Source organism: Mustela nivalis, assembly GCF_964662115.1.
Source record: "Mustela nivalis genome assembly, chromosome: 8".
Lineage (NCBI taxonomy): Eukaryota > Metazoa > Chordata > Mammalia > Carnivora > Mustelidae > Mustela > Mustela nivalis.
This window is the reverse complement of record NC_139027.1, coordinates 123846504-123873127: the sequence shown is the minus strand read 5'-3', so window position 1 is coordinate 123873127 and position 26624 is coordinate 123846504. Positions and strand designations below refer to the sequence as shown.

General features: G+C 53.4%; 1 protein-coding gene across 1 annotated transcript in view; it reads left to right on the top strand.

Annotated features, from left to right (window-relative positions):
- TGM2 (transglutaminase 2) overlaps positions 1-26624 on the top strand; it is a 33541-nt gene that overhangs the window by 1124 nt on the left and 5793 nt on the right. Inside the window, exons 2-10 of the mRNA XM_082746315.1 lie at positions 2331-2510; positions 7294-7536; positions 11040-11158; positions 13817-13945; positions 15023-15200; positions 19238-19373; positions 20053-20156; positions 21977-22219; positions 23776-24048. Of these exons, the coding sequence (XP_082602441.1) occupies positions 2331-2510; positions 7294-7536; positions 11040-11158; positions 13817-13945; positions 15023-15200; positions 19238-19373; positions 20053-20156; positions 21977-22219; positions 23776-24048 (1605 nt within the window). The remainder of the gene's footprint in view (positions 1-2330; positions 2511-7293; positions 7537-11039; positions 11159-13816; positions 13946-15022; positions 15201-19237; positions 19374-20052; positions 20157-21976; positions 22220-23775; positions 24049-26624) is intronic.

Genomic DNA, 26624 nt, shown 5'->3' with positions numbered 1-26624 from the left:
AAAGGGAAGAGAGGGAAAAACCCGTGGACCTGCCTGACTCGCAGTGTGACCTCAGGCCACCTTAGTCCCTATCTGGGATCTGGCTTCCCAACACAAGGGCTTGAAAACCAGCTCAAGGATGGCTGTCATGGGTGACCTAGGTGGCTGCTTGTCTACAATGCATTTTCCCATCCCTGTCCCCAAGAGAGGCTCCGTGGGGCTAGGGGACCCTGGAGGTGCTGATTGTATGAGTCACCTGCCCTCGTACCACGGTGGCCACTTCCTACAGGGGTCCCACTGGCCTGGAAGACTGCAGCTCCTTTCTCAGTGCAGAAATCCTAGGATCCTAGAACTCAGTGTTTCTGCACCTTTGGAGCTGGTCATGATTTCTGGCAATCCTTCTTCAGACGATAGCCCAAGAAGGCACCCCACCTGCCCCAACCCAGAAACTAACCATCTCACGATGTTTGTGTGTGTGTGTGGGGCGTCCTCTTAACCACTTAAGCTTTCTGGAATAGAAGTTTCCAAAAACAATGTTTCCTTACCTCAGAAGGCCAGCAGGAAGCTCTTTCTGGTGGCTCGGAGGTCTCTCCCGCTGTGACTGCAGAGGGGTTCAGCTTCCTCAGGCTTCCTCCCATGCTCAGAACAACACAGGAGTGGGAGGCAGAGGAAGGAAGGAGTGGGGGGATGGTGAGCAAACCCTGAGCTCTGAGCGAGGTGGTTTCCAGCTCAGGCTTCATATTCCACAGCCCGGGATGCAGATCCCTACACTAGTGCTTGCTATTGGACCTGGGACCACAGAATATTTCCCTGTGCACCGGGGAGCTGGTGATAGTACCCTTGTGGGTGGAGCGGCTATGAGCTTTAAGTAGAGATAAGCCATGTCTGGGTCCTCCCTTAGCAGTCACCACGCACTGTGGGATCTTCCACGGCAAAAGTCAGGGGACCTGAGTCAATGTGTCCATGGAAGTACCCATTTGCTGGATGACTTTGGACAAATCCCTGCCCCTGGCCTCACTCAGTTGGGCCACTTACTCTCCAAAGACCCCACAATGCTGAGAGTCTCCCTTGCCTACTCTCCCCATGCTACGGTCTTCCTAATCGTGACCTTGAGCTTGCCAAGATTTATGAGGTTTGCTCTTCCCTCAGACCTCCACCCACCTACCACCCCTGCCTCCGCCCTGGTCTTCAGCTCCCTCCAAAACTATAAATAGAGCTTTCACATAACAGACTTCTGCCCTGGTCCAGGCCTTGGGGAAGGAGTGCCCAGCATTCTCTCCTAATCCTCACAGGAGACTTCTGAGACTTCAGAGGAGGTCCAGAGAGGGAGAGAGACCTGCCCAGGATAACACAACAGGACCAAATGAAGGTCCAGAAGACTCCAAACCCCCTTCATTTAAAAAAAAAAAAAAAAAAATTATTATGGAGAATACTGAACGTCCATCAAAGTAGAGAGAAGTTTAGAAGAGTTTTTAAAAAATAAGGATCCAAGTAGGCCAAAATGTCTCTTAAGTTTCTCTTAACTTATAGTTTCTCCCCTCAATGATTTTTTTTCCCTTGCAACTTATTTGTTAAGGAAACTCCACCTGTTGTTGCCCAGAGTGTGTGTTTCTGTCAATTGTATCCTGGTTCTCTGTTGAACATGTTCCTCAGTCCTCCATATTTCTTATAAATTGAAAATTGAAACTAAAAGGCCAAGCCTGTGTAAATAACTTATGCCAAATACTGCTCCCCCCTTCATTTTTTTTTTTTAAGATTTATTTATTTATTTGATAGAAATCACAAGGAGGCAGAGAGGCAGGCAGAGAGAGAGGAGGAAGCAGGCTCCCTGCAGAGCAGAGAGCCCGATGTGGGGCTCGATCCCAGGACCCTGGGATCATGACCTGAGCTGAAGGCAGAGGCTTTAACCCACTGAGCCACCCAGGCGTCCCTCCCCACCTCATTTTTAACAAAAGGACCCTTTCATAAGGACAGAACAGCTTGCATTGAAGAAAGTAGGTGATGGGCAAGGCACCAGGCTGAGCGGTTCACAATGGTCCTGGGGACGGATGAGGAAGGTGACACCCGGAAAGGGGACTTGCCTGAAGTCACACTGCTGGAAGGCGCCAGAGATCTCCCCCACATGCCATAGTCGGCATGACCTTGTGATTGAGAGTTGGGGACATATGGCCTGGTTAGCCCCAGGGTGGCAGGGCGGGGTGGGAGATTGGGAGGGGGTTGGACAGGTAGGCATTATTTAGAGAGAGCTGACTCCCAGATGACCCTGGGGGTCCCCATGTCCAGGGAGCCCCAGGGTCACAGCCAGCTGAGGGAGGCCACCACGGTTCACACCCCTCCCACTGTCTCCATAGATCTGGTTCTGAAGAATTGTGACCTGGAGCTGGAAGTCAATGGCCGTGACCACCACACAGCCGAACTGTGCCGGGAGAGGCTGGTGGTAAGGCGGGGCCAGCCCTTCTGGCTGACCCTGCACTTCGAGGGCCGAAGTTATGAGGCCAGCGTGGACAGCCTCACCTTCAGTGCGGTGACCGGTGAGTCCCTCCACCATCCCCTTGCCCTGACCTGTTTTGTGATTTCATGGCCCCCTGACAAAGGGGAATGGGGCTCCATTCCTCTTTGCCCCCTGAAGAGTTCCTAGCAGCCGCTAGTCCATTTTACAGATGAGGTAATTGAGGCCCAGAGCGTGGAGGGAGTAATGTCCCAGGCCACCCAGCCTCATAAACAAGTGGGCTGGACACCCGGGTTCTGAAAACCCATTATCACTAAGGAGTGGGGCTCAGCTTCCGACCACAATGGTCTATCAAGGTCCGCCCGCTCTTCCCCACATCAAAACAGCTTTCAACTCTTATCAACAGCTACTTCCCCAAATCCACATAACCCGACCAGGCCTCTGGCTCTGGCCCATGTTGGGTACATTTGGGTGGTAGAGAGAACCTAGCGGGCTTCGTCTCTCTGAGAGGACAATTTTGTGTTCCCACAGTTCCTTCTCCAGGCCTCGGTAGGCTGCCTCAGGCTTGGGGGCTGACAGACCTGGATTCTGGTACAGACTAAAGTGCCCACCCGCTGTGTGACCTTGGACAAGTTGCTTAGCCTCTCTGTGCTTACGTTTTATCCTGTGCAAAGTACTCACAGTGGAGGGTTGTTAGGGCAGAAGGGCCTGACATGGGTTGTAGATGTTAGCAGCAGTCGCTGCACTTGCTCCGGGGCTGGGGTGGGGTGGGGGTGGTTCCAGCGATGGGTGAAGGGACAGTGAGGCCCCAGCCACCCTATCCCCCATGCCCAATGCCCAGGTTTCTTGGTTTGCCATTCCTGGGAAAGGAGCCTTCAATACCGAATCTCTGGATTGGGCTTTGGATGGGAACCACTCCCTTGAGGTCAGCTAGGGGCCGCCTGGCTGGGACTGGGCTGGAGGGTGAGAAAGGCCTTTCTGAGACCTGTAAGGGCAGAGAGAGCAACAAACAGGCTCGGGCCTGTATTTACCTGGCAGCCCTTTGATAAGGCTTATCGCTGAGCCTGCAGACTGGCCACGGATATCCACCCCATGCCTTTCCTCCCTCTCCCTCCCCTTCTGGCAGGGATACACCCACTCTCCCGGGCTGGGCCCCCTCACAGACAGCCAGCAGCTTCGGGGCCCATTTTAACTGACCTGAGGAGCCTCCAGGAGCCTCTGATCTTTTCAGCCTCCGTTTCCCTCTCTATAAAGTGGAACGCTGTGGTGCATAACAGGATACCCTGAGAAGAGTCAGGCTTGGGATGATGAGAATCCCAGCACCTATAGAGCACCTGCTGTATGCATGCTCGACCTAAATCCTCCCATCTTGGAAGCATAAGGAGACCCCATTTTACAGATGAAAATACTGAGGCTCAGAAAAGGTTGAGTTACCTGCCCAGGTTGCATAGTGAGTTAGGGACAAAACAGGATTCAAACCCCGCCCCCAGTGTTGAAGTTTTCCTTGCTGCAAGCTGACAGCAGGCACATTGACCTACTTACCATGAGGGCCAGCCAGCCAGGCCTCAGTTTGTTCCTCTGTGAAATGGAATGGTCGAGGAGTTGCCAGTGGGAGCTACCTGTGACTTCCACCTTCTTTCCCTTCTTTCCCTCTCAAGACATTCCCTTTCTTCTTCTCCCTGCATCTAGGCAGCCTGCTGCTCGGTAGTTAGACCCTAAATTAAGGGTTGGGTGACCAGCTGCTCTTCCACCCTAGCAACTCATCTCTGTACTCCAGTCTCCACCGGCTTATCTCGGACCCAAGCCAATCTGCCCTGATCACCTCCAGAACCCCGGCGGGCAGTCTGGGAAGACATTCCCTCTCTGGAGGCAACACAGCTTCCGTGTCTGAGTTACCAAGAACTCTCATGGAGTGGGGAAGCCTGAGGGACAATACCAGGAAGCTGGGCCTTTCACCTCAAAGCCTGGCTTGGATTAGCACCCAGCCCCCGGCCTGGCCTGGCCACCCTGCTCTGGTGCCAGAACACTCTAGCCTGTTATCAGCCTTTACTACCTCTTCAGGGAAACTGAGGCCCAGAGAGGGGAGAGCGCTGGCGAAGGTCCCTCAGTGAGCAGAGTGTGTGGCCTGACCCTGTATAGACCGAGATGCTGTGTATTTTGCCCAGAAGGTTAGAGACCTGGCAGGCTCTGTTATGGGGAACAGACCACAAGAGACAAACATCGAGACTGAGGTCAGCATCAAGAACCTTCATGAGGGGGCGCCTGGGTGGCTCAGTGGGTTAAGCTGCTGCCTTCAGCTCAGGTCATGATCTCGGGGTCCTGGAATCGAGTCCCGCATCGGGCTCTCTGCTCGGCAGGGAGCCTGCTTCCCTCTCTCTCTCTCTCTGCCTGCCTCTCCATCTACTTGTGATTTCTCTCTGTCAAATAAATAAATAAAATCTTAAAAAAAAAAAAGAACCTTCATGAGGCTGATAGAGGGCTTTCCTCCAGAAGGTTTCCCTCATCCACTTCCCCAACCCCACACCAACTGTGGTCTAGGGGAGTCCCCAGGACTCCTGCATCTCCAGGTCATTTAGGCCCAGAGGGGTCCCTGAAACATCTCTGGGTCCACAAACAGTACCACGTGGAGCGGCAGCCAGTGCATTTTCCGAGCTGGCTTATGGGAGCAGTGAGGCTGTCCTCACGCCCCCTGCCCAGGGCTCCTTGGAAGAAAGGGATGTGTGTGTGTGTGTGTGTGTCTGCTCCAGGATGGAGAGAAGGGGGAATGTGTTTCCTGACCTGTCCTTGAGGGTGGTACGTCAATAATGACAGTGGCCGTGGGACCCAGCCCGGGCTGTTACCATGGTGACCAGATCATTGATTCTCCAAACAGGGACATTTCTGAGAATAAAGGAACACCATTAAGAATTAAGCTGGGGCCACATCTGTAAACAGGGACTGTCCCAGGCAGACTAGGTCATGTGGTCCCCCTGACTTGGTCCCTTTCAGACTCAGTTTCCCTCTCTGTAAAGTGATTCAGCTGAACAAGGCAATCTCTACATTTCACTCCAGTCCCCCAAATCTGTGGTTTGGTTTGCAGATTCTGACTTTTAATGGTCCTTTTTGGTGACGCGGAGGAATGCTCGCGTACCCTGTGTAATTACTGTTTTAGTCACTGTTTGGAATCCTTCTTACGAAGTCTCTGACAGTCCTCTGAACTGCGTTAGGACATGGGAGTGATGGTAACAAAAAATAATCGTTTACTGAGCACTTACTTTGTGCCAGACACCGTGCAATGTACTTCCACCTTTTTAAGCTTTACAGTGACCTTATAAGGAGGTATTTGTAACTGCCTGTAATTGACCCTATTTTACCGATGAGCAAATCGAGGCACAGAGAAGCTAAGTAGCTTGTCCAAGGTCACAGAGTAAGTTTGAGACCTAGAATCAGATCTTCCCAGGCATGTGGTCTAAGCCTGTTTTCTTCTTTGATGAAGAAAATTGCAGATTAGAGAGGCCTGCTGACTTAGTCCGGGTCACACAGTGCTCAGAGCCTGAGCAGGAGAACCAGATCCTGGCTACCTCCCGGGGAACCCAGTGAGACCTAACTGCTCAGGAGCATTTAAAGGCTTACAGCCAACTCCTGGCATCCAGACAGGGCCCCCGAGGCCTGTGTCATGCCTGTTAGCTCATGGTTATATTTGGGTCTGGGCGTGGGTGGGGCTGGAGGGTTGGGAGGAGGGGCAGAGTGTGGGGAGGGAACCCCTCAGGGAACAGGCCCCCATATTGTCCACAGCAGGTGGGCCGGGCTACACGGAGAGAGATGGAAGAATAAAAATAAATTTTCCTGGGCAGCCGCCCAACGAGGCAGAGAAGGTTCTGTTTCTCCTCTCGGCCACCCAAGTCCAGAAAGGATGACCAGCCCCTCCTCGCCCTCCCATGACTCAGACCTGCCTGCAGAGGCAGGGCCTTCTTCTCACCAGAAAAAGCAGCCAGCCAAGCTTGAGGCCGGCTCCCTCTCTCATAGAGCCTTTAAGACCCCATGAGGAAGCAAGGGAATGAGAGGTGCCGTGGAGGACAGCCCAGAGCCTAGAGACCTGGGCTCAGACGCTAACTTTGCCCCAGACCCCTGGTGCTATTGGGAGACCCTCCTTTCTCTGAGCCTCAGTTTTCCTACCTGTACAAGGGGTTTCGGGAAGCAGGAAGTGCCAAGGCTGTGGGGTGGGAAGGAGATGGTGATGACCCCTGCTTGGAGCTGCCTATGGAGACACAGAGGTCAAAAGTTGGAGGGAGCCAGGGGGAGACAAACACCTAAAGTCTGCACGGGCCAACACCCCACAGCAAGGGGCCTCTCAGATGGGCTTCCGCGGGGACATTCGAGGACCGAGGTCCTATCCTGCTCAGTGTCTGAGCTGATTCTTCTGAAAGGGAAAGCTGCTTCCTAGCAGGGAAAGTATTCAGGTGGGAAAGGGGATGGTCCCGAAGCATTCCTCTTTGTGCTACGGGTGGACACGTGGAGCCCAGAGAGGGGGAGGGTCTTGTGCATAGTCACAGCCGCCCAGGCAGCCTGACTGAGACCCTGCCCCCCAGGGTGGAACTGTCCCCTCTCCCAGGAGAAATCCATCTGGTGCCTGTGGCTTTTTCCAAATTCTCGCAAAAGCACTCCGCCAGGCTGGGGTCCGATCCTCACTTTGTAGAGGAGGAAACCAAGTCGCAGGGAGATGACCTCTTGCCAAGGTTTCCTCAACAGTCAGCAGTGGTCAGCAGCGGAACCAGGCCTCCAATCCCGGCCCACGGGACACCCGCCGGCCTGCGCCCGGCCCCTCCGCCGGGCCGGCTCCCTCCCTGCCCACGTCTGGCTCACGGCCACGGCCTTTTCCCCATCAGGCCCAGCCCCCAGCGAGGAGGCCGGGACCAAGGCCCGCTTCCCGCTGTCCAGTGCCATGGAGGAGGGCGCCTGGACCGCCGTGGTGATGGACCAGCAGGACGGCGTCCTCTCGCTGCAGCTCAGCACCCCGGCGAACGCCCCTGTCGGCCTCTACCGCCTCACCCTGGAGGCCTCCACTGGCTACCAGGGCTCCAGCTTCGTGCTGGGCCACTTCACTCTGCTCTTCAACACCTGGTGCCCAGGTGAGCCGTGCTCTCGGTGGAGGGGGGACGCGGGGAGCTGGCAGGGCTGGACCACCCAATGGCACGAGGCACAGTGGCGAGGGGGGATGGGGCTGAAGATGGAGGGAAGGCCTCTGGGCAGCGCAGTGCTCCCGCCTCACAGGAGCCTTGCGGTGTCCTGTTACCCACCCTCATGTCATACAGGAAGAGACAGGCACTTGGAAGCAAAATGCCTTCCCCGAGGCCACACAGTTGCCAAAACGACCTCACCTCGCATCTGAGGCGCATGTGTTCCCCGAACCCCGTGACCTGGGCATGCAGGTGTCTGGGGTTCACAGTCCCAGTCAAGAATGGGGTGTCCAGGGGATGCCCGGGGGCTGCGGATCCCATGCCCGGTTCTGGTTCCTGGGGCTCTGTTTGAAATTTCACCAGACCGACTTGGGGAGGGGAAACAGAGGCAGAGGCGGAGGGTGGCCGGAAGCGGTGGGCAGGAGCAGTTAGGTGACCTCTGTGCCTCCTCGATGCTTCGTCTCAACAATCCCGACCGGGAGACTGACAGTGTCCCCGCAGGGCTCGGAGAGGTCTAGTGGCTTCTGGAAGCTCCTCAGTGAGTGGACAATGCTGGACAAAACTAGCAGGCCTGCTCGAGAAGGAAGGGGGTGGCAGCCCCGGCCTCAGTTTCCCTCTCGGACTAACAGTGCCGTCCGTCTCCTTCTTGCTCCTGCATAGAGAAGCAGAGAGACAAGCCTTGTGGATGGGCCCCAGCCTAGGAATGGGGTGTCCTTCCTCAGAGCTGGCATCCAGCCACAAGTTCTGGACTCTCCAGCTCCAGACAACCAACTCCTTCCTGGGACGCTGCTTTATATTTTTCTTCTCCATTTGGGGGCATTTTATAACATAGTTGAGAGGATTTTTTATTTTCTCTTTTATATATTTTGGCTTGTATTTTTACTTATCGCAGTCAGACATGGGGATGTCCTCTTCCTATAAGCTTTAAGCACTGTAGGGAAACAGCTCCCACTTTGACTCTCCTTGGGGAGCGGAATTATTAGCTGTCTTGGGGGACTCATCTCCTTAGATTCCGGTGTATATGCCTGGAGACATTGCTGCCTTAATGGGTTTCTGTGTCCCTCTTAAACACAGAAGGATCCCACAGTACACATCAGCTTACAACTTATTTAACGCTTCCACTCCACCACACATCCTGACGATCTCTCCACATCGGTGTGCATACACATCTGCTTTTTCTTTTTCTTTTTTTAAAATATTTTATTTATTTATTTATTTGAGAGAGAGGGAGAGAACACAAGCGGGGGGGGCGGTGGCGGCATGGCAGAGGGGAAGCCAGAGGGAGAAACAGACTCCCCGATGAGCAGGGAGTGCAATGCGGGGCTCGATCTCAGGACCCTGGGATCATGACCTGAGCCCAAAGTAGACGCCAACCAGGCGCCCCCTGCTTTTTCTTTTTAAGAGCTCAGAGTGCCCTGTATCTAGCCAAGGTGGATCGTTCATTGATCTGGCCCTCTACCCCGGAGAAATGAGGTCGTCCCCAGGGCTTCCTTACAGGAAGGGTATCTATGAAGCACCCTTGTTCACAGGACCTGGGGCCACATGGAATGGTTTCTCGGGACAGAAGTGGCCTTGCCGGACCCCATTGTAGACTTGTTTGGATTTTGTCAATCTACAGAGCTTACGGCTAGTAGGCCACCTGGCCCAGGGAGGAGGAAGAGGCCAGTGTCCCCTGCTGCTCACCAACACAGGCAGGGTTTCAGAGCTCAGGGAACAGGGAATGAGGTTCTGGGAATGTCCCCTTCCTCTGGCCTTTTCTCCAGCCCTGCTCCATCCCTGCCCTGTGGGTTGGGGTGACTAAAGTGACCCACATCCCAGGTGGGGAACCTGAAGGGGGGCGGGGGGGAGGGGGGAGCTGGAGATGCAGAAGCAGGAAGTTGGGTTTGGAGGGGGTGGGGCTGCCTCTGGGACCTGCCCCTGAAACCAGAGCCTTCCACCCCTAGCTCAGTGAGGACTGGAGGACAGGAGGGAGCGAGCCTGAAGTATGTGCAGGACCTCTTGTTCCCAAGGCCGCCACCTGGACCAGCAGAGCTGGGGGGGAGGGCACAGTCTCTGCCACCTGGGTCAGGGTGGGGTCAACACTCTCCCCCCAATGACAAAACAGCATGGGTTTTTCTTTCTCTTTTGTTCTTTCTCCTGCACCATCAGCTGACTATAGTTCATTTGCTGGAAGGCTGATTTTTATCGGTGGGGTGGGGGGGGTAGCTACAGTGCAGGGTCTAGAAGGTGAAAGATGCTCGGCCACTTCCACATGTACTTGGCTCTGTGCCATAAGAGGGGGCCCGCACATGGGCCTGACGGAGTCTGGAGGCCCAAGGGCCCTGAGCAGCTGTGTTCCAGGCCAGTGCCACTGTATTTTTAGGGACCCATAAAAATGTTTTAATTTCTTTTAGAATCAGAAGAAAAAAAAAGAAAGTTTAGGTCAGAGAATATGTTTTAATATGTAATATTAATATATTTGTCATCATACCAGTGCAGTCATAAAATTTATTATTATTATTATTATTACTGTTATTATTTTTTTTTTTTTTTACAGAAGAAGGGGCCCACTGAAGTAAAAATGCCTAGGGCCCACCAAAATCACAAAGTGGCTCTGAATTTCCTCTTCCCAGCCTCAGTTTCTTCACCTGTGAAGTGGGGGATGATAAAGGCCAGCTTGACCTTTGACCCTCTGCCATCTGACCCCGCTGGTCCCAATCCTCTTTTCTGTGGTTGCCAGCCATGGGGAGCTAAGTGCCATCCCAGCAGTTGTCCTTGTCCTGTCTCTGGTCCTCTGCTTAGCCAGTCATTCCGCCAGACTCTGAGTATCTAAATCTTAGTCATTTCTCAAGGTAGCAATCACGAGCCACCGCCTCTAGTGTGCCCTCCCTGACCACCTCCCCCACCACTGGGCAGGACCCCACTTCCCCTGAGCCCCAGTGACCCTAGTAGGCTTTCTCTCTGCCTCGAATCAAGCTCCTTCTCACACTTCTCACACTTTAGCTTGCAAAGCCCCTTTGCAGGTCTGCATCCCATGTCACGCTCAGGGAAGACAGAGAGGGGGACGAAGAAGGAGAAGTGATCTCCCCAAGGTCATACAACAAGTGAGGATCAACTAGGAGATTCCTGACCCCTGTGCTCCTCTATCTCTTGGGTGGGCATCAGTTTTCCTACCTGTAAAATGGTCTTTCAAGGTCCCTTTCTCATCACACTCTTGCGGAATTAAATGTAACATACGTCATATGCTTATCACGGGTAAGTGTTGGAGAAATGGCAGCCACTGGTAACACGAGCCAAAAACACCTCATCTCACGGGTATGGGATTATTAATGAATGATTAGCTTTTCTGATTCAAAGATAGAAGGACCTTTGAGACTCTGACCTGGCCCTGGGTCTTGGCCCTCTGGCTGCTGTGTCTTTGGGGACCCTGCAACCTGCCAGACCCAGAGCTGAGGTCCCCTCCTTCCCACCCCCAGCGGACGCTGTGTACCTGGACTCAGAGGAGGAGCGGGAGGAGTATGTGCTCACCCAGCAAGGCTTCATCTACCAGGGCTCGGTCAAGTGCATCAAAAGCATACCTTGGAACTTTGGGCAGGTAGGGCCACATCCTGCCCTTCCCAACTGCTGCAGGCCCCCTGGGTATGGGGCCCTGGGTCCGAGGAAGTCAAAGCTGCAGATGTGTGTGCTGGTCTCTGAGCTGCCCTCCCCATGCTGTCAGGGATTCAAGGGCCCTGGAGTGGCTGGAGGATCAGGGGAGGGGTCCAGGCCAAACCTGACTTCCTAAAGCAAAAGGTTACCCTACCCACTGTGGGAACAGCAGCCCCAGATTCAAAGTGGAACAAGAATCAGGGGAGCCTTTGGGAATTGTGGGGCTGACAGGTGCTCCAGGAGGGAGAAAGAGAATATTCCAGGCCATATACCAAAATGATAGAAATGCTATTATGTGTGCTGAGAGGAGGTTTTATGCTATTACCTAGATCAGTGGCTTTCAAACTTGAATGTATCTATAATCACCAGAAACGTGTGTTAAAATGCAGATCAGGGAGTCCCGCCCCTAGTTTCTGGCTTAGTAGGTCTGGGTGTGGGCTGAGAATTTGCATTTTGACAAGTTCCCAGGCAATGCTGATGCTGCTGATCAGTGGTGGTAGTTTGCGAACCACTACCTGAATCGGTTAGCTACTGCTGAATAACAAACAAGCCCAAAATGTACAGGCTTAAAACAACACCTGTTTATTATTACTTACAAATCTATGGGTCAGCTGGAGCGTGGCTGCCTAGGCTGGGCTTGGCTGAACTCTGCCAGATGGCACATCTCTGTTCCATGTGGTTCCTCGTCCCCCAGCAAGTCAGCCCAGGCTGGTCGTTCGAAGTAGGGCTCTTATTTCCTCTGCCATCCAGCCTCCCATGACAATTCTTGAGACAGAGCCGAGAAAACTCATAAATCAAGAGTCGCCACACTTCTTCCTGCCCCTGGTGTGTTGGGGGCATTGGCCTTTTGGGTCAAGGTTCACCATGAGACTTTTTCCCAACGGCCCCCGGGGTAGGATTTCCATATGCAGGCTCCCAGAGTCCTGCCTGCCCTGGGACCACAGGGAAGTCTTCCCTGTGTGGTATGGGGCTCTGACCTCAGTTTCCCCCATCTGAGTACTGGGGATACTAATTGCAAGAATATCTGCCCAAGAACATATCACCCACTCTGGGATATACATGAAATGGTGGTGTGGGGGGGGGGTACAAAAAATACATCATAAAGTCAATTGGCTCTTATTTCCCAGCGATCTGTATTCCCCCCTGAGAAACAGAACAAAGCCAAATCCTTCCTTTTGTTCCCTGAGTTCCTGTTCTGTGTCCAGGCTTACGTTGAGCCATTGAACGCAGCCCTGGCGAATCTTCAGGAAGCCGTCGCAACCCAGAGTGATAAGACCGAGAGGAAAGAAGTGAATAAGTGTGGATGGGAGTGAGGGCGATTCCTGTCTAGGCAAGATCTGAGCTGGGCAACGGAGGAGGTGGAAACATACAAGGCAGAAGGAACTGTCTGAGCGAAAGCTCAGAGGTGGGAGTTTATGCTGTGCTTAAGAATTCTGTAGCTCAGGGAGCGCTTTATGTCTGAAGGAGCCCGGAGAGAGGAAGTGGGAGAAGTCACCAATGTCCAGGTTGTGAATGTCAGGCATATGGCAATAGAGAGCCACAAAATGGCTCAAAGCCATTGAAGCCTGGTTTGGGACAAGGCGGCAGAGTAACAGGTTACTGTTACTGGTCAGAGTGGTCAGAGACATAATCCAGTGTCATGGCACAAGGAGGGAGGGCCCTACTTTTGATAATGATAACATTTGAGTTGCAAGGATAAGAAGGTGTGAGCCACGCAGAGAGTGGCAGGAAGAGCATTCCAAGCAAAGGAAACGGTAAGTGCAAAGGCTGTGGGGCAATGAGTGGTGATAATGAGGTCAGAGATGGGGTGGAACACAGATTGTAAAGGGCCTTCCTTGCAGGTCACAGGGAAAAGTTTAGATTTTATTCTAGGTGCAGTGGAAACAGAGGAGATAATTTACCTCCGTTTTAATCAGAATAGTGTATTGGGGTGGAAGGGGTTGGGGGGAAGAGAGGATTCTCATCAGCTCTGCAGGGTGAGTCAGGCCTTAGGGGAAATGATATATTTGGCACAGCGGAGATGGGAAAGGGGCAGTGGCAGGGCCTGAGGTGACTCTGAGGAGAGGGAAGTCCCAGGGACACTGTGGGTTCTAATCCACATTCCCAGGACTCCCCCACCCCCCAGCTAGGCCCTGAATGCAGGCATATCTGTTCCTCTTTCTCACAAACTCAGTCATTGTTGTCCCCCCTCCCCCACCCCATCCTGGGCCAGGAAGATCTGGCCTCACAGAGACAGGGCAGACCTAGCCCAGACTTCCCTAATGTATAACATGAAACAGAGAGGACCTAGGGGCACTGGGGTGGCTCAGCGGGTTAAAGCCTCTGCTTTCATCTAGGGTCATGATCCCAGGGTCCTGGGATCAAGCCCCACATAGGGCTTTCTGCTCGGCAGGGAGTCTGCCTGCCCCTCTCTCTGTGCCTGCCTCTCTGCCTACTTGTGATTTCTGTCTGTCAAATAAATAAATAAAATCTTAAAAAAAAAAAAAAAAGAAAAAAGAAAAACAACGAAACAGAGCGGACCTATAGCTGCAGGGCTGCAAGGCAGGCTTCCTGGAGGAAGTGGCTTCTCATTTCCTGCATCTTTCTCTTGTTTTTCCCAACACAGTTTGAAGATGGGATCCTGGACATTTGCTTGGCACTCCTGGACACGAACCCCAAGTTCCTGAAGGATGCTGGCCGTGACTGCTCCCGCCGGAGCAGTCCTGTCTACATGGGCCGGGTGGTGAGTGCCATGGTGAGTGAGGAGTGAGGGGCTGCGCCCCACCCCAAGGTCGTGGCCCATCGTGGATCCCAGCAGGGCCTCCCACCTTCTCGTGATGATGGAGGCCACACTCCACACTGGGCTTGGTTAGGGGGACCCAGGAGATGGGGAAGTCTCAGCTGAGAGAGCTTGTATTTGGAAAGACAAGATTTACACAAATAAGGGTAATGTCCTATGGTCCCTAAAAGCAATTCATCTATTCATTCACTCATTCAGCAAATATTTATTAGATGCCACCTGTGTCCTAGGCACTGGAGAAACAGGTAGGTGTAAGGCATGTATGGTTCTCTAACTTCAAAGAGCTTACATTCTCGTGGGTGAGAGGAAACAGACATTGACAGAAACACTGCGGGAATGTGTCATAATCAGAAATGATGATGCAGGCACTGAAGGAAGCCAGAGGTGTGAGAGTGTCTAATTGCAGAATCCAGCTTCAGGGAGAGGCTAGGGGCGGGGGCGGGAACCTTCGTAATTGATGATCCCTAAACTGATATGGTAAGTGGGAGAAGAGTATTCCAGGGAGAGGGCACAGTATGTACAAAGGCCCTGAGGCGGGAATGACTTTGGCAGGTTCAAGGAGCAGAAAGGAGGCTGGTGGGCTGGAGTGGAGTGAGCAGGAAGGAGTGGGGTACAGGAGGTGGGCCGAGGTGAGACCATGCAGGCCTCATGGGCCACAGTCAGGAGGCCCGATTTTATTCTCAAGGCAATGGGAGGGTGAGGGGAACGACACAATCCAGGCAGGGGTCGGAGGGGGTCTTCGTAAAACTCAGATCACATCTTGTCACCCTCCTGCCACCCCATAGCCAAATTCACACCACCAGTATCACCTTCATGACCTTGACCCCTCGCCACCTCCTCCCTTCTTCTCTTTCTCTCTCCCACACGCCGGGCTCCAGCCCCAACCATCTCCCACATACCAGCCCGTCACACCTTGGTATCTTTGCATGGGCTGTTCCCTCTCCTAAATTCCTTTCCCTGCCTTTCACCACGTACTGAACTCACAGCACCTGCTCCCCAGGCTCGGTCCCTCTGATGCCCCGCTGGTTGTAGGTCAACTGCAATGATGACCAGGGTGTGCTGCTGGGACGCTGGGACAATGATTACAAGGATGGTGTCAGCCCCATGTTCTGGATCGGCAGCGTGGACATCCTACGGCGCTGGAAGACCTCGGGCTGCCAGCGTGTCAAATACGGCCAGTGCTGGGTGTTCGCTGCTGTGGCCTGCACAGGTGAGTGGCATGCTGGGCAGGGGTGGTTGGTGGGCGGAGGACGGGGGGGGGTGTGGGGGGGATGCTGGAATCTGTTCACAGCCTCCTGAGCCCTGGGGGAGTGCAGACAGAGCACTCAAGTGGGAATCAGGAGACCCCAGTTCTGGTCCTGCCTCTGCCTCCAATATCACCAATGTACTGTGAGGCCTGGAGTCGGCAGCTACCCCTCTCTGGTCCTGTTTCCAACAACTACCCTACAGGTGGTTATTAGGATCAAGGGATGTCATGTGGGAGGCAGCCTGAGCTCAGGATTGAGAAGATGGGCTTTGGGGCCAGGCACCCCTGAATTTAAAATCCCCGGTAACATTCACCTGCTCTGTGACCTTGAGCAAATGACTTCCTCTGAACCTCAGTTTCCTCGTCTGTAAAATGGGGGCAAGAGGACCTCCCTCCCGGGGTGAGTTGGTAGAAAACTGCTCAGCGCAGAATTGAGCCCAGTGCAGCTCTCAGTAAATATTAGCTCTTACTAATTTAATAGTAACAGCCATATCAATGTCAAGAAAGGGAAAACACTTTCTGAAATACAGATGAGGCAAGAGAAAGAAATATAAAACCAAAATGGAAAATAAATCTTTTTAAAAAATCTTAAAAATTCGAGCCCAGAAAATGGCAAAAATCGTTCTGGGCTGGAGATGGCACGTGTGAGAATGGGTCAGTATCCTGTACCAGTTAAAAACACAGACTCCAGAGTCAAGGCCCAATTCCCAGTCCTAGCTCTGCTCCTTACCACCATGTCTCAGGTAATCACTGAGCCTCTCTGAGGCTCAGCTCTGTTACATGGGATCCGGACCCAACAACAGTACCTTTACCCTGGGGCGGTTGTGACGTATGAAGGGCTGGAAATGATTTCAGATGCGTAACAGCGAATACTTATTCCTGCTGCTAGATTATTCTTATTAAGATGACTACCACTGCTATTATCATTGTTTTTTAAAGATTTTATTTATTTTTTTGGCAGACAAAGATCACAAGTAGGCAGAGAGGCAGGCAGAGAGAGAGGGGGAAACAGACTCCCCGCTAAGCAGAAAGCCCAATGTGGGGCTCGATCCCAGGACCCTGAGATCATGACCCGAGCGGAAGGCAGAGGCTTTAGCTCACTGAGCCACCCAGGAGCCCCTGCTATTATCATTTATTAGGCTCGGGAAATCTAAGAGGTTGGTCCTGAATCGCAGCTTCTCTGACTCGGGGACCAGGACCCAGGCCTAGGGAAGGGCCTCAAGGTGTTCCAGAGCTGTCATCCACCCCAGCAGTCTGGGTAGGGGCGGTGCCGCCTGGGCTCCCCACAGGGCTGTCTCTGCTCCCCCTTCCCTATGGCCGAACCAGCCATGCCTGCCTGCTTCTGGGACCTGAGCGTTTCCTTTTCTTGGGCAAATTCCCTAGTCCCAGACCCAAGGGGTCTTAAATGCCTCCTGAGAACCCCACAGATTCTCTGGAGACCCACCACCATCTGTGGCCTGGGTCCCTGAGCTTACCTGCAGGCGCCTCCCTCCCCCTGGGATGTGACCTCCAGAGGTCTTACTCGAGACCCCTCTTTTCCCAAGGCCAGGGCTGAGTCTGGCTCCCTGCAGCCTTCTCTCAGGCCTGGTGCTGGACTGAGTCAGGGAGAAGCGGCGCCGAGGAGCCACCCCCCAGGGGCTTCTGCAGGGAGCGTCCTGCTGGACTGGCCCAGGGACTCTGGTATCCTGCTGTCTGTTTCGAATCCCAGCGCTTTCGCCAGCCCCTGGGTGGACTTGGGCAAGAGAACTGGGGTCTCCGAGCCTTTCTCCTCAGCTATGAAATGGACAGAGCAGTGACAGAAATAATTCCCAGGGAGATGTCACTTCACCCAGGGTCTCGTTCAGCTTAGACTTGAGTTTGTGGACTTCCGGGGAAAGTTGGGATTCCTCAGCCGGATCCTGGAGCGTTTCAAAATGTCTGACAGTCATTTGACTGGATAGGCGGTGACTGGTCGGGCATTTGCAGTGACACTTGCAGTGACGGGCACCCGTGGCACCCTGCCCTTCTACCCTGGGCACGGGGCAGACGAGACTGCCCACACCCACTGCCTCTCTGAATCACCACCACATCCCCGAAAGTGGCTATTATTAGCTCCTCTTAGAAGAGGAAATGGAATCTCAGAGACAGGAAGTGGTTGCCTGAGGTCACACAGCTGGGGAGCAGCGAGGCCAAGCTTGAACTCAGGCATCCCCAGCTCTGGGGCAGACTTCTGGCCTGAGCCTAGGATGAGGAGGCCTCTCGGGACACCAACTCTAGGACAGAGGTGATGCCTTGCTCCTCGGGTGGTGGGTACAGGCCTCCTCACGCCTGGTCTGTGTCCTGAGGCCTGTCCTGGGGCAAGGCCTGGGGTTGGTTTGCTGGTGCTGGAGTCTCCTGCTGGTGGCTCAGGGCAGGCAACCAGGCAAGAGGGGGAGAATCAATGCTGCCCTTCCTCCCCCCTTCCCAGAGGCCCTGATCCGGGCCAGAATCTAGGGCCTGCTAGGGACCTCTTACCCTGCTTGACAGAGGGCCCAGGGCAATAGGGCAAAGGTCACACACACACACATACACACACGCTCTGCCCACCATCTCCAAGACTCAACCTCAATAAAAATTAAAAGGCCAAAGTCCCACAGGTTATATTCAGTAGGGCTTTTCTCACTTTTTTTTTTTAATTTTTATTTATTTATTTGACAGAGAGAGATCACAAGTAGGCAGAGAGGCAGGCAGAGAGAGAGAGGAAGGGAAGCAGGCTCCCTGCTGAGCAGAGAGCCCGACTCGGGGCTCGATCCCAGGACCCTGGGATCATGACCTGGGCCGAAGGCAGAGGCTTAACCCACTGAGCCACCCAGGTGCCCCCTTTTCTCACTTTTTAAGAAAAGATACTTACTTCCTTTATCCTACTCCAAGAACATGTTACTTTCACAAAAAAGCTCATTGAAAAATGAGGGAGTGAAAAGGCACCAAAAACACCGCCTGGCTGGAGCACCCCGCCATTCAGGCGCGAATTATGCCCTGGGTTTCCCTCTAGCCTTGGAGGTCTGTAGATGCCACCTGCTGTCTTGCCTCCTTGACTCCACACACCCATCACTGTGGCCTCCGTAAACTGTGCTTTGGCGTGAGCACAGGGCCCTCCCCTTCCATGGCACAACTGCCAGCCCTGCATGTGTACCGTGACCTTGTGCGGTAGAGGAGGAAACAAGGCCCAGAGAGGTGGAGGGACTGGCCCCAGGTCACATAGCCCAAAGTAGCCAGCACTGCAGGGAAGGCCCCTTGACCTTCGTTCCCTCTTCTCCCGGCTCCACAGTGTGCTCCTTGCCCTGAATCTCTACCAGTCCTTCCCTTCTTCCCTGTTCCCCTTCCTCCTCCTCCTCTCTCTTCTTCATCCACCCCTTCATCCATTTGACAAAATTGTCTGTGCCAGGCCTTTGCTGGGCTCTGGGAACATGAAATAAGATAGATCACTCACTGCCTTCAGAGGACAAATGAAAGGATCCCTCCTGTGCCTGTCCATTGCGAATGACGATGAACCCCCAGTCTTGCTATGAATGCAAACGATGGAGCCATCTAAACCTGGTGGGTGGCCTTCCAGGCTTAGGGAATAGCATAGGCCAATGTCCTGTGGCTGGCAGGAGTGTAGAGTGCTGGAGGAACAGCGAGCGTGGCTGGGGAAAAGTACCCAAGAGGTGGTCAGGGGCCAAGCTTTGAGAGGTCTGGCCTTGACCTTCAGGGCCATGGGGAGACATTGAAGGTTTAGCAGAGGATTGTTGATGTCAGATTTGCATTTTGGGGTTTCCTTCTGTTAGCAGTGAGATGAGGAGGCAGAGTGGACCTGGGGTGACCAGTGAAGTGGGCACTATCATCCAGGTAAGGGGAAGGTGCCCACTTGGATAATGGGTACAGTGTTGCCAGGGGTACAGATGGGAGCATGGATGCTCAGAGCAGGGCAGATGGCTCCAGATCCTCAGCTCTCACCTTTCCCCGAATCCCGCTCTCCATCCTGTCCCCTCCCCCACCCCCAGTGCTGCGGTGCCTTGGCATCCCCACCCGAGTGGTGACCAACTTTAACTCGGCCCATGACCAGAACAGCAACCTGCTCATCGAGTATGTCTACAACGAGTTTGGAGAGATGCAGAGGGACAAAAGTGAGATGATCTGGTGAGCTGGAGCCCAGAGTCAGGGGTAAACCCCAATGAGGCGGGGGGGGGGGGCGCCCTGGAAGGGAAACTTAGGAAGACTTCTCAGAGGAGGTCATATCTGAATTGGGATTAAAAGTTGAACAGTATTCAGACAAGGGGGAACGGGACCAGGGAGGGCCTTCCAGGTAGGGGCCCCAGCATGAGCAAAGGAGGGAAAGTCAACACACTACGAAGTCAATAATGCATGAAAATGTGTCAGGGTGTTGGTTTTTCAGGAGTCTGGAATGCCAGGTGAGAGGGTCTGGGCTTGACTCCAAAACCAATAGGTTGTCACCAAAGGCTTCAAACCGGGAGAGGAACTCTGATGACACCGCAGCAGGAGATCTGAAGGGGAGAGATTGCAGGCAGGGGGCTGGGGTGTGGCCCAGGAAGGACTGAAATGGGGCAGAGCCCATGAGCTGGAAAGAAGGGACAGCCAAGAAGCGAGGACGTCCCATCCGGTGGACTCAAGGAGCCACTGAAAGAGGAGGGCTGTGGGAGAGGTGCTGACAATGACTCTCCGGGCAGGAGTGAGCACCTGGCTAGGGCCCGAGGAAGAGCAGGCAGGTGTGTTGGGGATGCTCTGGGCTGAGCATAGGACAGGTGAGTGTGTACTGCCCATGGGAGAAGTGTAAGTCTTAACTTCATTTCTCCAACAGGAACTACCACTGCTGGACGGAGTCATGGATGAGCAGGCCGGACCTGCAGCCGGGCTACGGGGGGTGGCAGGCCCTCGACCCCACGCCCCAGGAGAAGAGTGAAGGTGGGTGGGCGTGGCCCCCTTCCCTGGGCCGGCAAACTGAGGCTTGGTGAGAACTGCTTTCCCCACCGCCAAGTCCCTCAGCCTGCAGTGGCAGAGCCAGGTTCTAACCCCAGTCTGGCAGAATCCAGAGACCACTGACTGGTCTGCACACATGTGGGGGTCCTCACTCAGAGCATACGATCAGCTTCTTTTATCATTGGAAAAGGTATTCACATGCAATGTGGAAAACAGCAAATATGGAGATCAAATAACATCTTTGTCCTCTCCCCCTCAAAAGAAATATCATTCATATTCACACACATCTTCCAGTAATTTCCCATTATATATTTGTTGGTAGGTGTGTGTGTGTGAAAGACGGAGAGGCAGAGACAGAGAGAGGAAGAGACAGAGAGAAAAAGACGGAGAGGGAGAAAGAGAGAGAGAGACCACCAAGGCAAAACTGGGTGAAACCAAATGGATCCTTTCTCAGAATAATATTTGTATTTATATTTATTACTTTATTTTATTTTATTATTGTTTATTTAATTTCAATCAGCCAACGTTAGTTTTTGCTGTAGGAGTCAGTGATTCACTAGCTACGTGTAACACCTAGCACTCATAACATCACGTGCTCTCCCTCCTTAAAGCCCATCACCCAGTTACCCTGTCTTCCCAACAGAATAATATTTTTAAATGCATAGAATATATTACCTAGGGGAACAAAGAAAAACCAATTACACCAAAACATGGTTATCAAAATTTTTAAAAAAATAAATTTATGATATGGTAATATCTGCTTTACAGAACAAGGTCTAGTGGTAAAGATAGTAAGTTCCATGATGCACTGTTACAGGTGCATATAAGCAGTATTTCCAGTTGTCTATGACAACTAAAAAGTGATGCCTCAGGGTCTGCGCTCCTTACGGGTAAGAAGTCCTAAGTGCACCTAAGACAATGGTTTGTCTGCTTTCACAATCGAAAGAAGTGTTAGCAAAATTCAGTGCAGACAAAGATGTCATTTTTTGCCATCCAAGTTCACGGACCCCCGAACTCTCCCGGCAGTGCTTTGGGGGTCTTTGGTCCCTCAGTTAAAATCTCCGACTGCATGTGACCTTTTGTCTTGGTCCTGTCATGTCTCCATGTGTCACTGACATTTCTTTATCTCATAGTTTCCCCTGATTTTAATTTTAAATGAATGTTACCAGGCCTGTTGCATCAATGCTGACTGGTCTGGCACTACAATGTAGTGCCCTTTGTGGCCAGTTTGAAGCAGCTGTGAACCCCAGAGAGAGAAACATCCAGCTCTCATGGTCATTCAGTCAATATGCACCCCCTAAGTACATTGATGGGGGCGGCTGTGGCTCTCTGTGTGGGCAGGAAGCCGGAAGGACAGACCAACTGTCTTCTACAGCATGGCTCTCTCCCTTCCTCGGATGCCTGGGGATACCCTTCTGCTAATATTTCAGACACTTAAAAAAAAAAAAAGAAAGAAAGAAACATTTCATTTACATAGTATTTAATATACTCAAATCCTCATTAGGTGGGTCGTAAATATCCCCACCACACAAAAAGGGCTTAGAGAAGTTAAGTCACTTTCCCAAGGAATAAGAAGTCCCCCAGTTAATGAGGCCAGATGAGATTTGAACCCCAGAAGCTGGGCAGGCTCCAGAGCCTGCATTTTTAATTCTTACTCTCTGCTACCTTCCCACCAGTGGAATCCCTGAGTCAAATGGCTGGACAGTCTTGAGATTCCCTGCAACAATGTGGCTGAAATGTGGAAAGTGGGAGAGGGTGTCACCCTCCCCTCACCCCTGCCCATCTCGCCTCTTACCCCCAACCAGGGACGTACTGCTGTGGCCCGGTTCCGGTTCGTGCCATCAAGGAGGGTGACCTGAACACCAAGTACGATGCACCTTTTGTCTTTGCTGAGGTCAATGCTGACGTGGTGAACTGGATCCAGCAGAAGGATGGGTCCATGCACGAGTCCACCAACACCGCCCTGACCGTGGGGATGAAGATCAGCACGAAGAGGGTGGGCCGTGATGAGCGGGAGGACATCACCCATAACTACAAGTACCCGGAGGGTAGGTGCTGGGCTCCCCAGAGCCTTTGCCAATGCCTTGCAGGGAAGCAGCCTGTTTTACCAGCCAGTGGGCTTGTGTGTGTGTGTTTGTGTGTGCGCGCGCACACACGGATGTGTTTTCTTTGACAGCCTGCATACAATAAGGACCTGTAGGTTACTCTCCATTTTACACCTTTTCTTAGAAAAAAACACACTGGGACACAGTAGTAGAAGAGTATTCATTTAAGAATTCTGTATTTCACAAAAGGATTCAATGGGGGTTTTTTAAGCCTTGCTTTTTGGCTGTTTGGACTTAAATACAACTGGAGGATACTCGTTATGGAGGAGCTGCCTGCCTCCGAACAGAAAAATGAATGATGTCTGTGTCGTTTCGTGACAGTATTTGTCATCATGGTACCTGCAACCGAAGACGTGCAATCCCACACTCCCCCCGCCTCCCTTTTTTAAATTGCAACATGTTTGGACTAGAGCGGCTTGGAAGTCCAGAGGGGCGCGTCCTGGAAGAGAGATTCCAGGAATCCGTAGTGTTTATTTGTGCTGTGTTTCACACACAGCTGGGGAGGTGAGCGGGCAGATGGAGAGGGAAGGAGAGAAAGATCGTAAGAGTGACTTAATGAGAGAGCTGTAATCTGATCCAAAGATGAAGCCACTCTCTTTGTTCAATCAGGAGAGGGAAGAAGGGACACAGCTTATTTTTAAAATTGCTTTGGAGCACAACCAGCAGCCAATTCAATACAGTAGCTGTTTTCTAAGCATCCTTGGTGAGCCTGGGGGTCGGCGGGAGGTGGCTCACAGAGGTGAGTAAAGAACCATCACTCCTGCCCTCCTCTGACTCCTGCTGACTTACCTGCGCTGGCTGGGGGTTGGGAAACAAGCAGCCATACTCTGACAGAAGGAAAAGGAGCTTCCGTTGCTCTCTGAAAGGTCTAGAGCTGATGGTTTGATGGGAGACGTAGATATGCACCCAGCAGCACCGCAGAAGAAACAGGAGCAGAGGAGAGAGGCAGATGGGACAGAGGGGGGGAGCGCTACAGGTAGGGAGGGGGAGGAAGAGATTTCAGGTAGATGGAATCCCTGCGCAATCACTGGGAGGTGAGAAAGTTTGCGTCCTACTGGAGTTTACTATCCACCAAGCACTGTTAGAGGCTTCGGGTATGACTAGAGATGAGTAAAATACAGTCTTAGTCTTTGAGCAGCTCAAGTGGGTAAGTACATAAACAGAAAACTTGGCTAAATAAAAAGATGATAGACAACAGGCACTGGTGAAACTTGAGAAGACATGGCGACTCATTCATCCTGGGGCATGAGTGTTCAGAGAAGGCTTCCTGGAGGAGGGGGCGTCATTTGGGACTGGGTTTTGAGGGATGAATAGGAGTTTACTTGTGGAAAGTAAATAAAATCTCCTATCATCCTCCTGACACGGGAGTGTAGACAAAGGGCTCCTCTAGACCTGATCTGAGTCCCCAGGACTCTGAAGAGCCAGCTCGCCCTGTCTCAGCCCCGTTGTCCTTGGTCCCTATTTCAGCCATATCGGAGCTCTCTTCCCCGTTCCCACAGGGTCCCCAGAGGAGAGAGAAGCCTTCAAAAGGGCCAACCACCTGAATAAGCTGACTAAGAAAGAGGAGACAGGGGTGGCCATGCGGATCCGCGTGGCCCAGAGCATGAACATGGGCAGTGACTTTGATGTCTTCGCCTACATCACCAACAACACGGCTGAGACCCACACCTGCCGCCTCATGCTCCATGCCCGCACCGTCAGCTACAACGGGATCCTGGGGCCCGAGTGTGGCAGCAAAGACCTGCTCAACCTTTCCCTGGAGCCCTCATCTGGTAAGGCCCTGTGGTCCCGGAGCCATTGCTGACCACCAACCAGTGGCACAGTCGTTAAGTGTCCTGAGCACCTGACACATGTAATTGACCTCACGGATGTTTCTGTGACACTTTCTCTGGGTCACGCCCTTCCCACGGCCTTTATAAACAAGCCACCCATTTAATTCTTTGTAACAAAAGTGGGAGGCGGATTCTTTTATTGCCCCATTTTTCAGATGAGAAGACGGAGCGCAGAGAATTTAAGCAACTTTCCCAAGACCACACGGTTAGGAAGGGAGAGGACTGAGACTTGAACTTATGCTCTTAGCAGCCGTACTGCTTTCTTCCATGTCATCTTCATGTGACCTCAGACCGCTTCCTGGGGTGTGTTAATGCTTGCTCCTAGCTCAATCCTTCCCTCTGCCTCCACCCACAGCCCCTGCGAGAACTCGGCCTCAGAGAGAAGGGGTTCTAGGCCAGTGCTGCTCATAGAACTTTCGGCATGCGGGAGCTCTCCTGCGTCTGCGCTGTCCAGGCGCTGGCGGGCAGCTCCCTGTGGCAACTGAGCACTTGAAATGAAGTGAGCACAACTGTGGAATTCGAGTTTTAATTCCACTTAAAGTTAACCAGCCACATGTGGCCAGAAGCTGCCCTATTGGGCAGAGTAGCGCTGAGGGCAACAGGAGTGGAGAATGGGCGGGCCCCCAGGGAGGAAGTGTTTCCTCCCACCCCGACCTTCTTCTCTGACCTGGCGCTGGCGCCTGGCCTGGCCTCCCTGTGAGGCAGATCCCCTGCCCTGTTCTGGGGCAAAATGATGTCAGCAGAAGGCCCAGTCTGCAGCCCTGCGGAAGAGCGTCTGTCACTCGAGCCTCGTGGTCAGAAACCTGCACGCCCGCCTCCTTGGTCTCTTTCCCTGCCTGGCTTGGCCACTGCACCCAGTTATCTTCCTGAAAATAAGCCTGAGGCCCTGAGGGGGGTTGTGACCCCTCAGGTAATTCAGTGAGGCAGCACAGAGCAGTGGCAGCCTTCAGGCCTGAGGAGGCAAAGGGGTCTTGGTCATGGAGCCTTCTGGTCGTCCTCTGAGGTGCAGTGTGGACACTCTTCGGCCCTGGGGCCTCAGAGAGGTGCGTCCCACTTGCTGGGTCACCTGGGCCAGTGGCTGCCTCCCTGAACCTCAGTGTAGCCTGTGAGTCCCGTGGCAGTCAGGACCCGGCAGCCTAGGACTCTCCAGCAGGGGGGAGTGGGGAGGGGCTGTGCCCAGTGTAGGTGCCCCTTATCCAGAAGCCAGCATGCTCACGTACGGAGCTGGTGGGAAGGCCCAGGGTGGGGAGGGCTCTTGTTTGTGGAGTCTGTGTGCCTTCCTCTGCCCGCCCCTACTCTTGCCTGTCAAACCCATGTTTCCTCCCCTTTATTGCCTCTGCCCTTGGCCCCTGTGTCGGGTGGGATAGCCACGGCCTTGGAGTTCCTCAGAAGGCCTGTCTGGGTTTCAGGCCTGGAGTCTGTGGTATAGACGGCCTCCCTCTTGGTTTCTTTATCTTGGGCCCCCCATGGGTACTCCTGGGGCTGCATGCTCACCCTTTGCCCCTTAGGGGCAAAGCCAGTGGCACCAGGACAGGGCCCCAACACTCAGGGCTGTGAGAACACACGTTCTGAGTCCATCCAGACATGGCTTTGCCACTGCCCCTCCCCCACTTCTGAATGTACAAACTTGGGCGGCATGACCTTGCACTCAGATCCTCGAATCACACCCATCATTCAGTGGAGCAACAGCACACCCTCCTGATGGGCCTCTGGGAGGACTGGAGGAGACCGTGCGCTCAGGATATCTGGAAAGTATAAAATGGGGCCTGGTCATAGGAAGGAAGAGAATCCCGGAGAATCTGTCCTGAACACCTGGTGTGCCGGATGGTGGTCTCGGTGCTGGGCCCAGGGGTTCCTGAGCCCCTGCCAACCTCGATGGCATGCAGAGGACCCAGCCATCACCTCCGCATCCAAGCCCTGGGGTGTCGGGGGCAGGGGTCCATTCCTACGGGTATGTGCCACGGCCAGGATACCCAAGTTCTGGTTCCTACGATGCTGTCGACGGGTTGTGGGCTCCTGGGGATTTGTCCTCTCCTTTCCAGGCCTCAGGTTCCTCCCTTGCAGGAAGGCTGGTTCATGATTGAAGAGCCCGCCAGCCCCTGCGTGTGACTGTGTACCAGCAGGTTCTTCTCATGTTCAGAACCGCTTCAAAGGGAGGAACTGTCTTTCCTGGAATGTGTGGCATGAGGTCAACTCCAGCCCTGGCCAGCGATGCCAGAAGAACTTCCTCTTGAGTCACCCTTTGCCGGCTCGCTACCATCTGGGCCCTTGGAGCGTTGTTCTGCCGAGGCTCAGCCAAGCCTGTCGGTGTTTCCCATCATCCCGGGGACATGTTCACTGCAGAGCGGTCCCTCCTGCCTCAGAGACCCACGAAGGGCACAGCGTGCAGGGAGAGGGCACAGGAGGGCAGAGGTCCTGTGTGCTGCCTTCGGGCTGCAAGGTGGGGCTGGTCTAGGATGCCAGCCGGCGCCTCCAATGCCAAGCTCAGCCTCAGACAGATGATCCCCGCCCCCCGC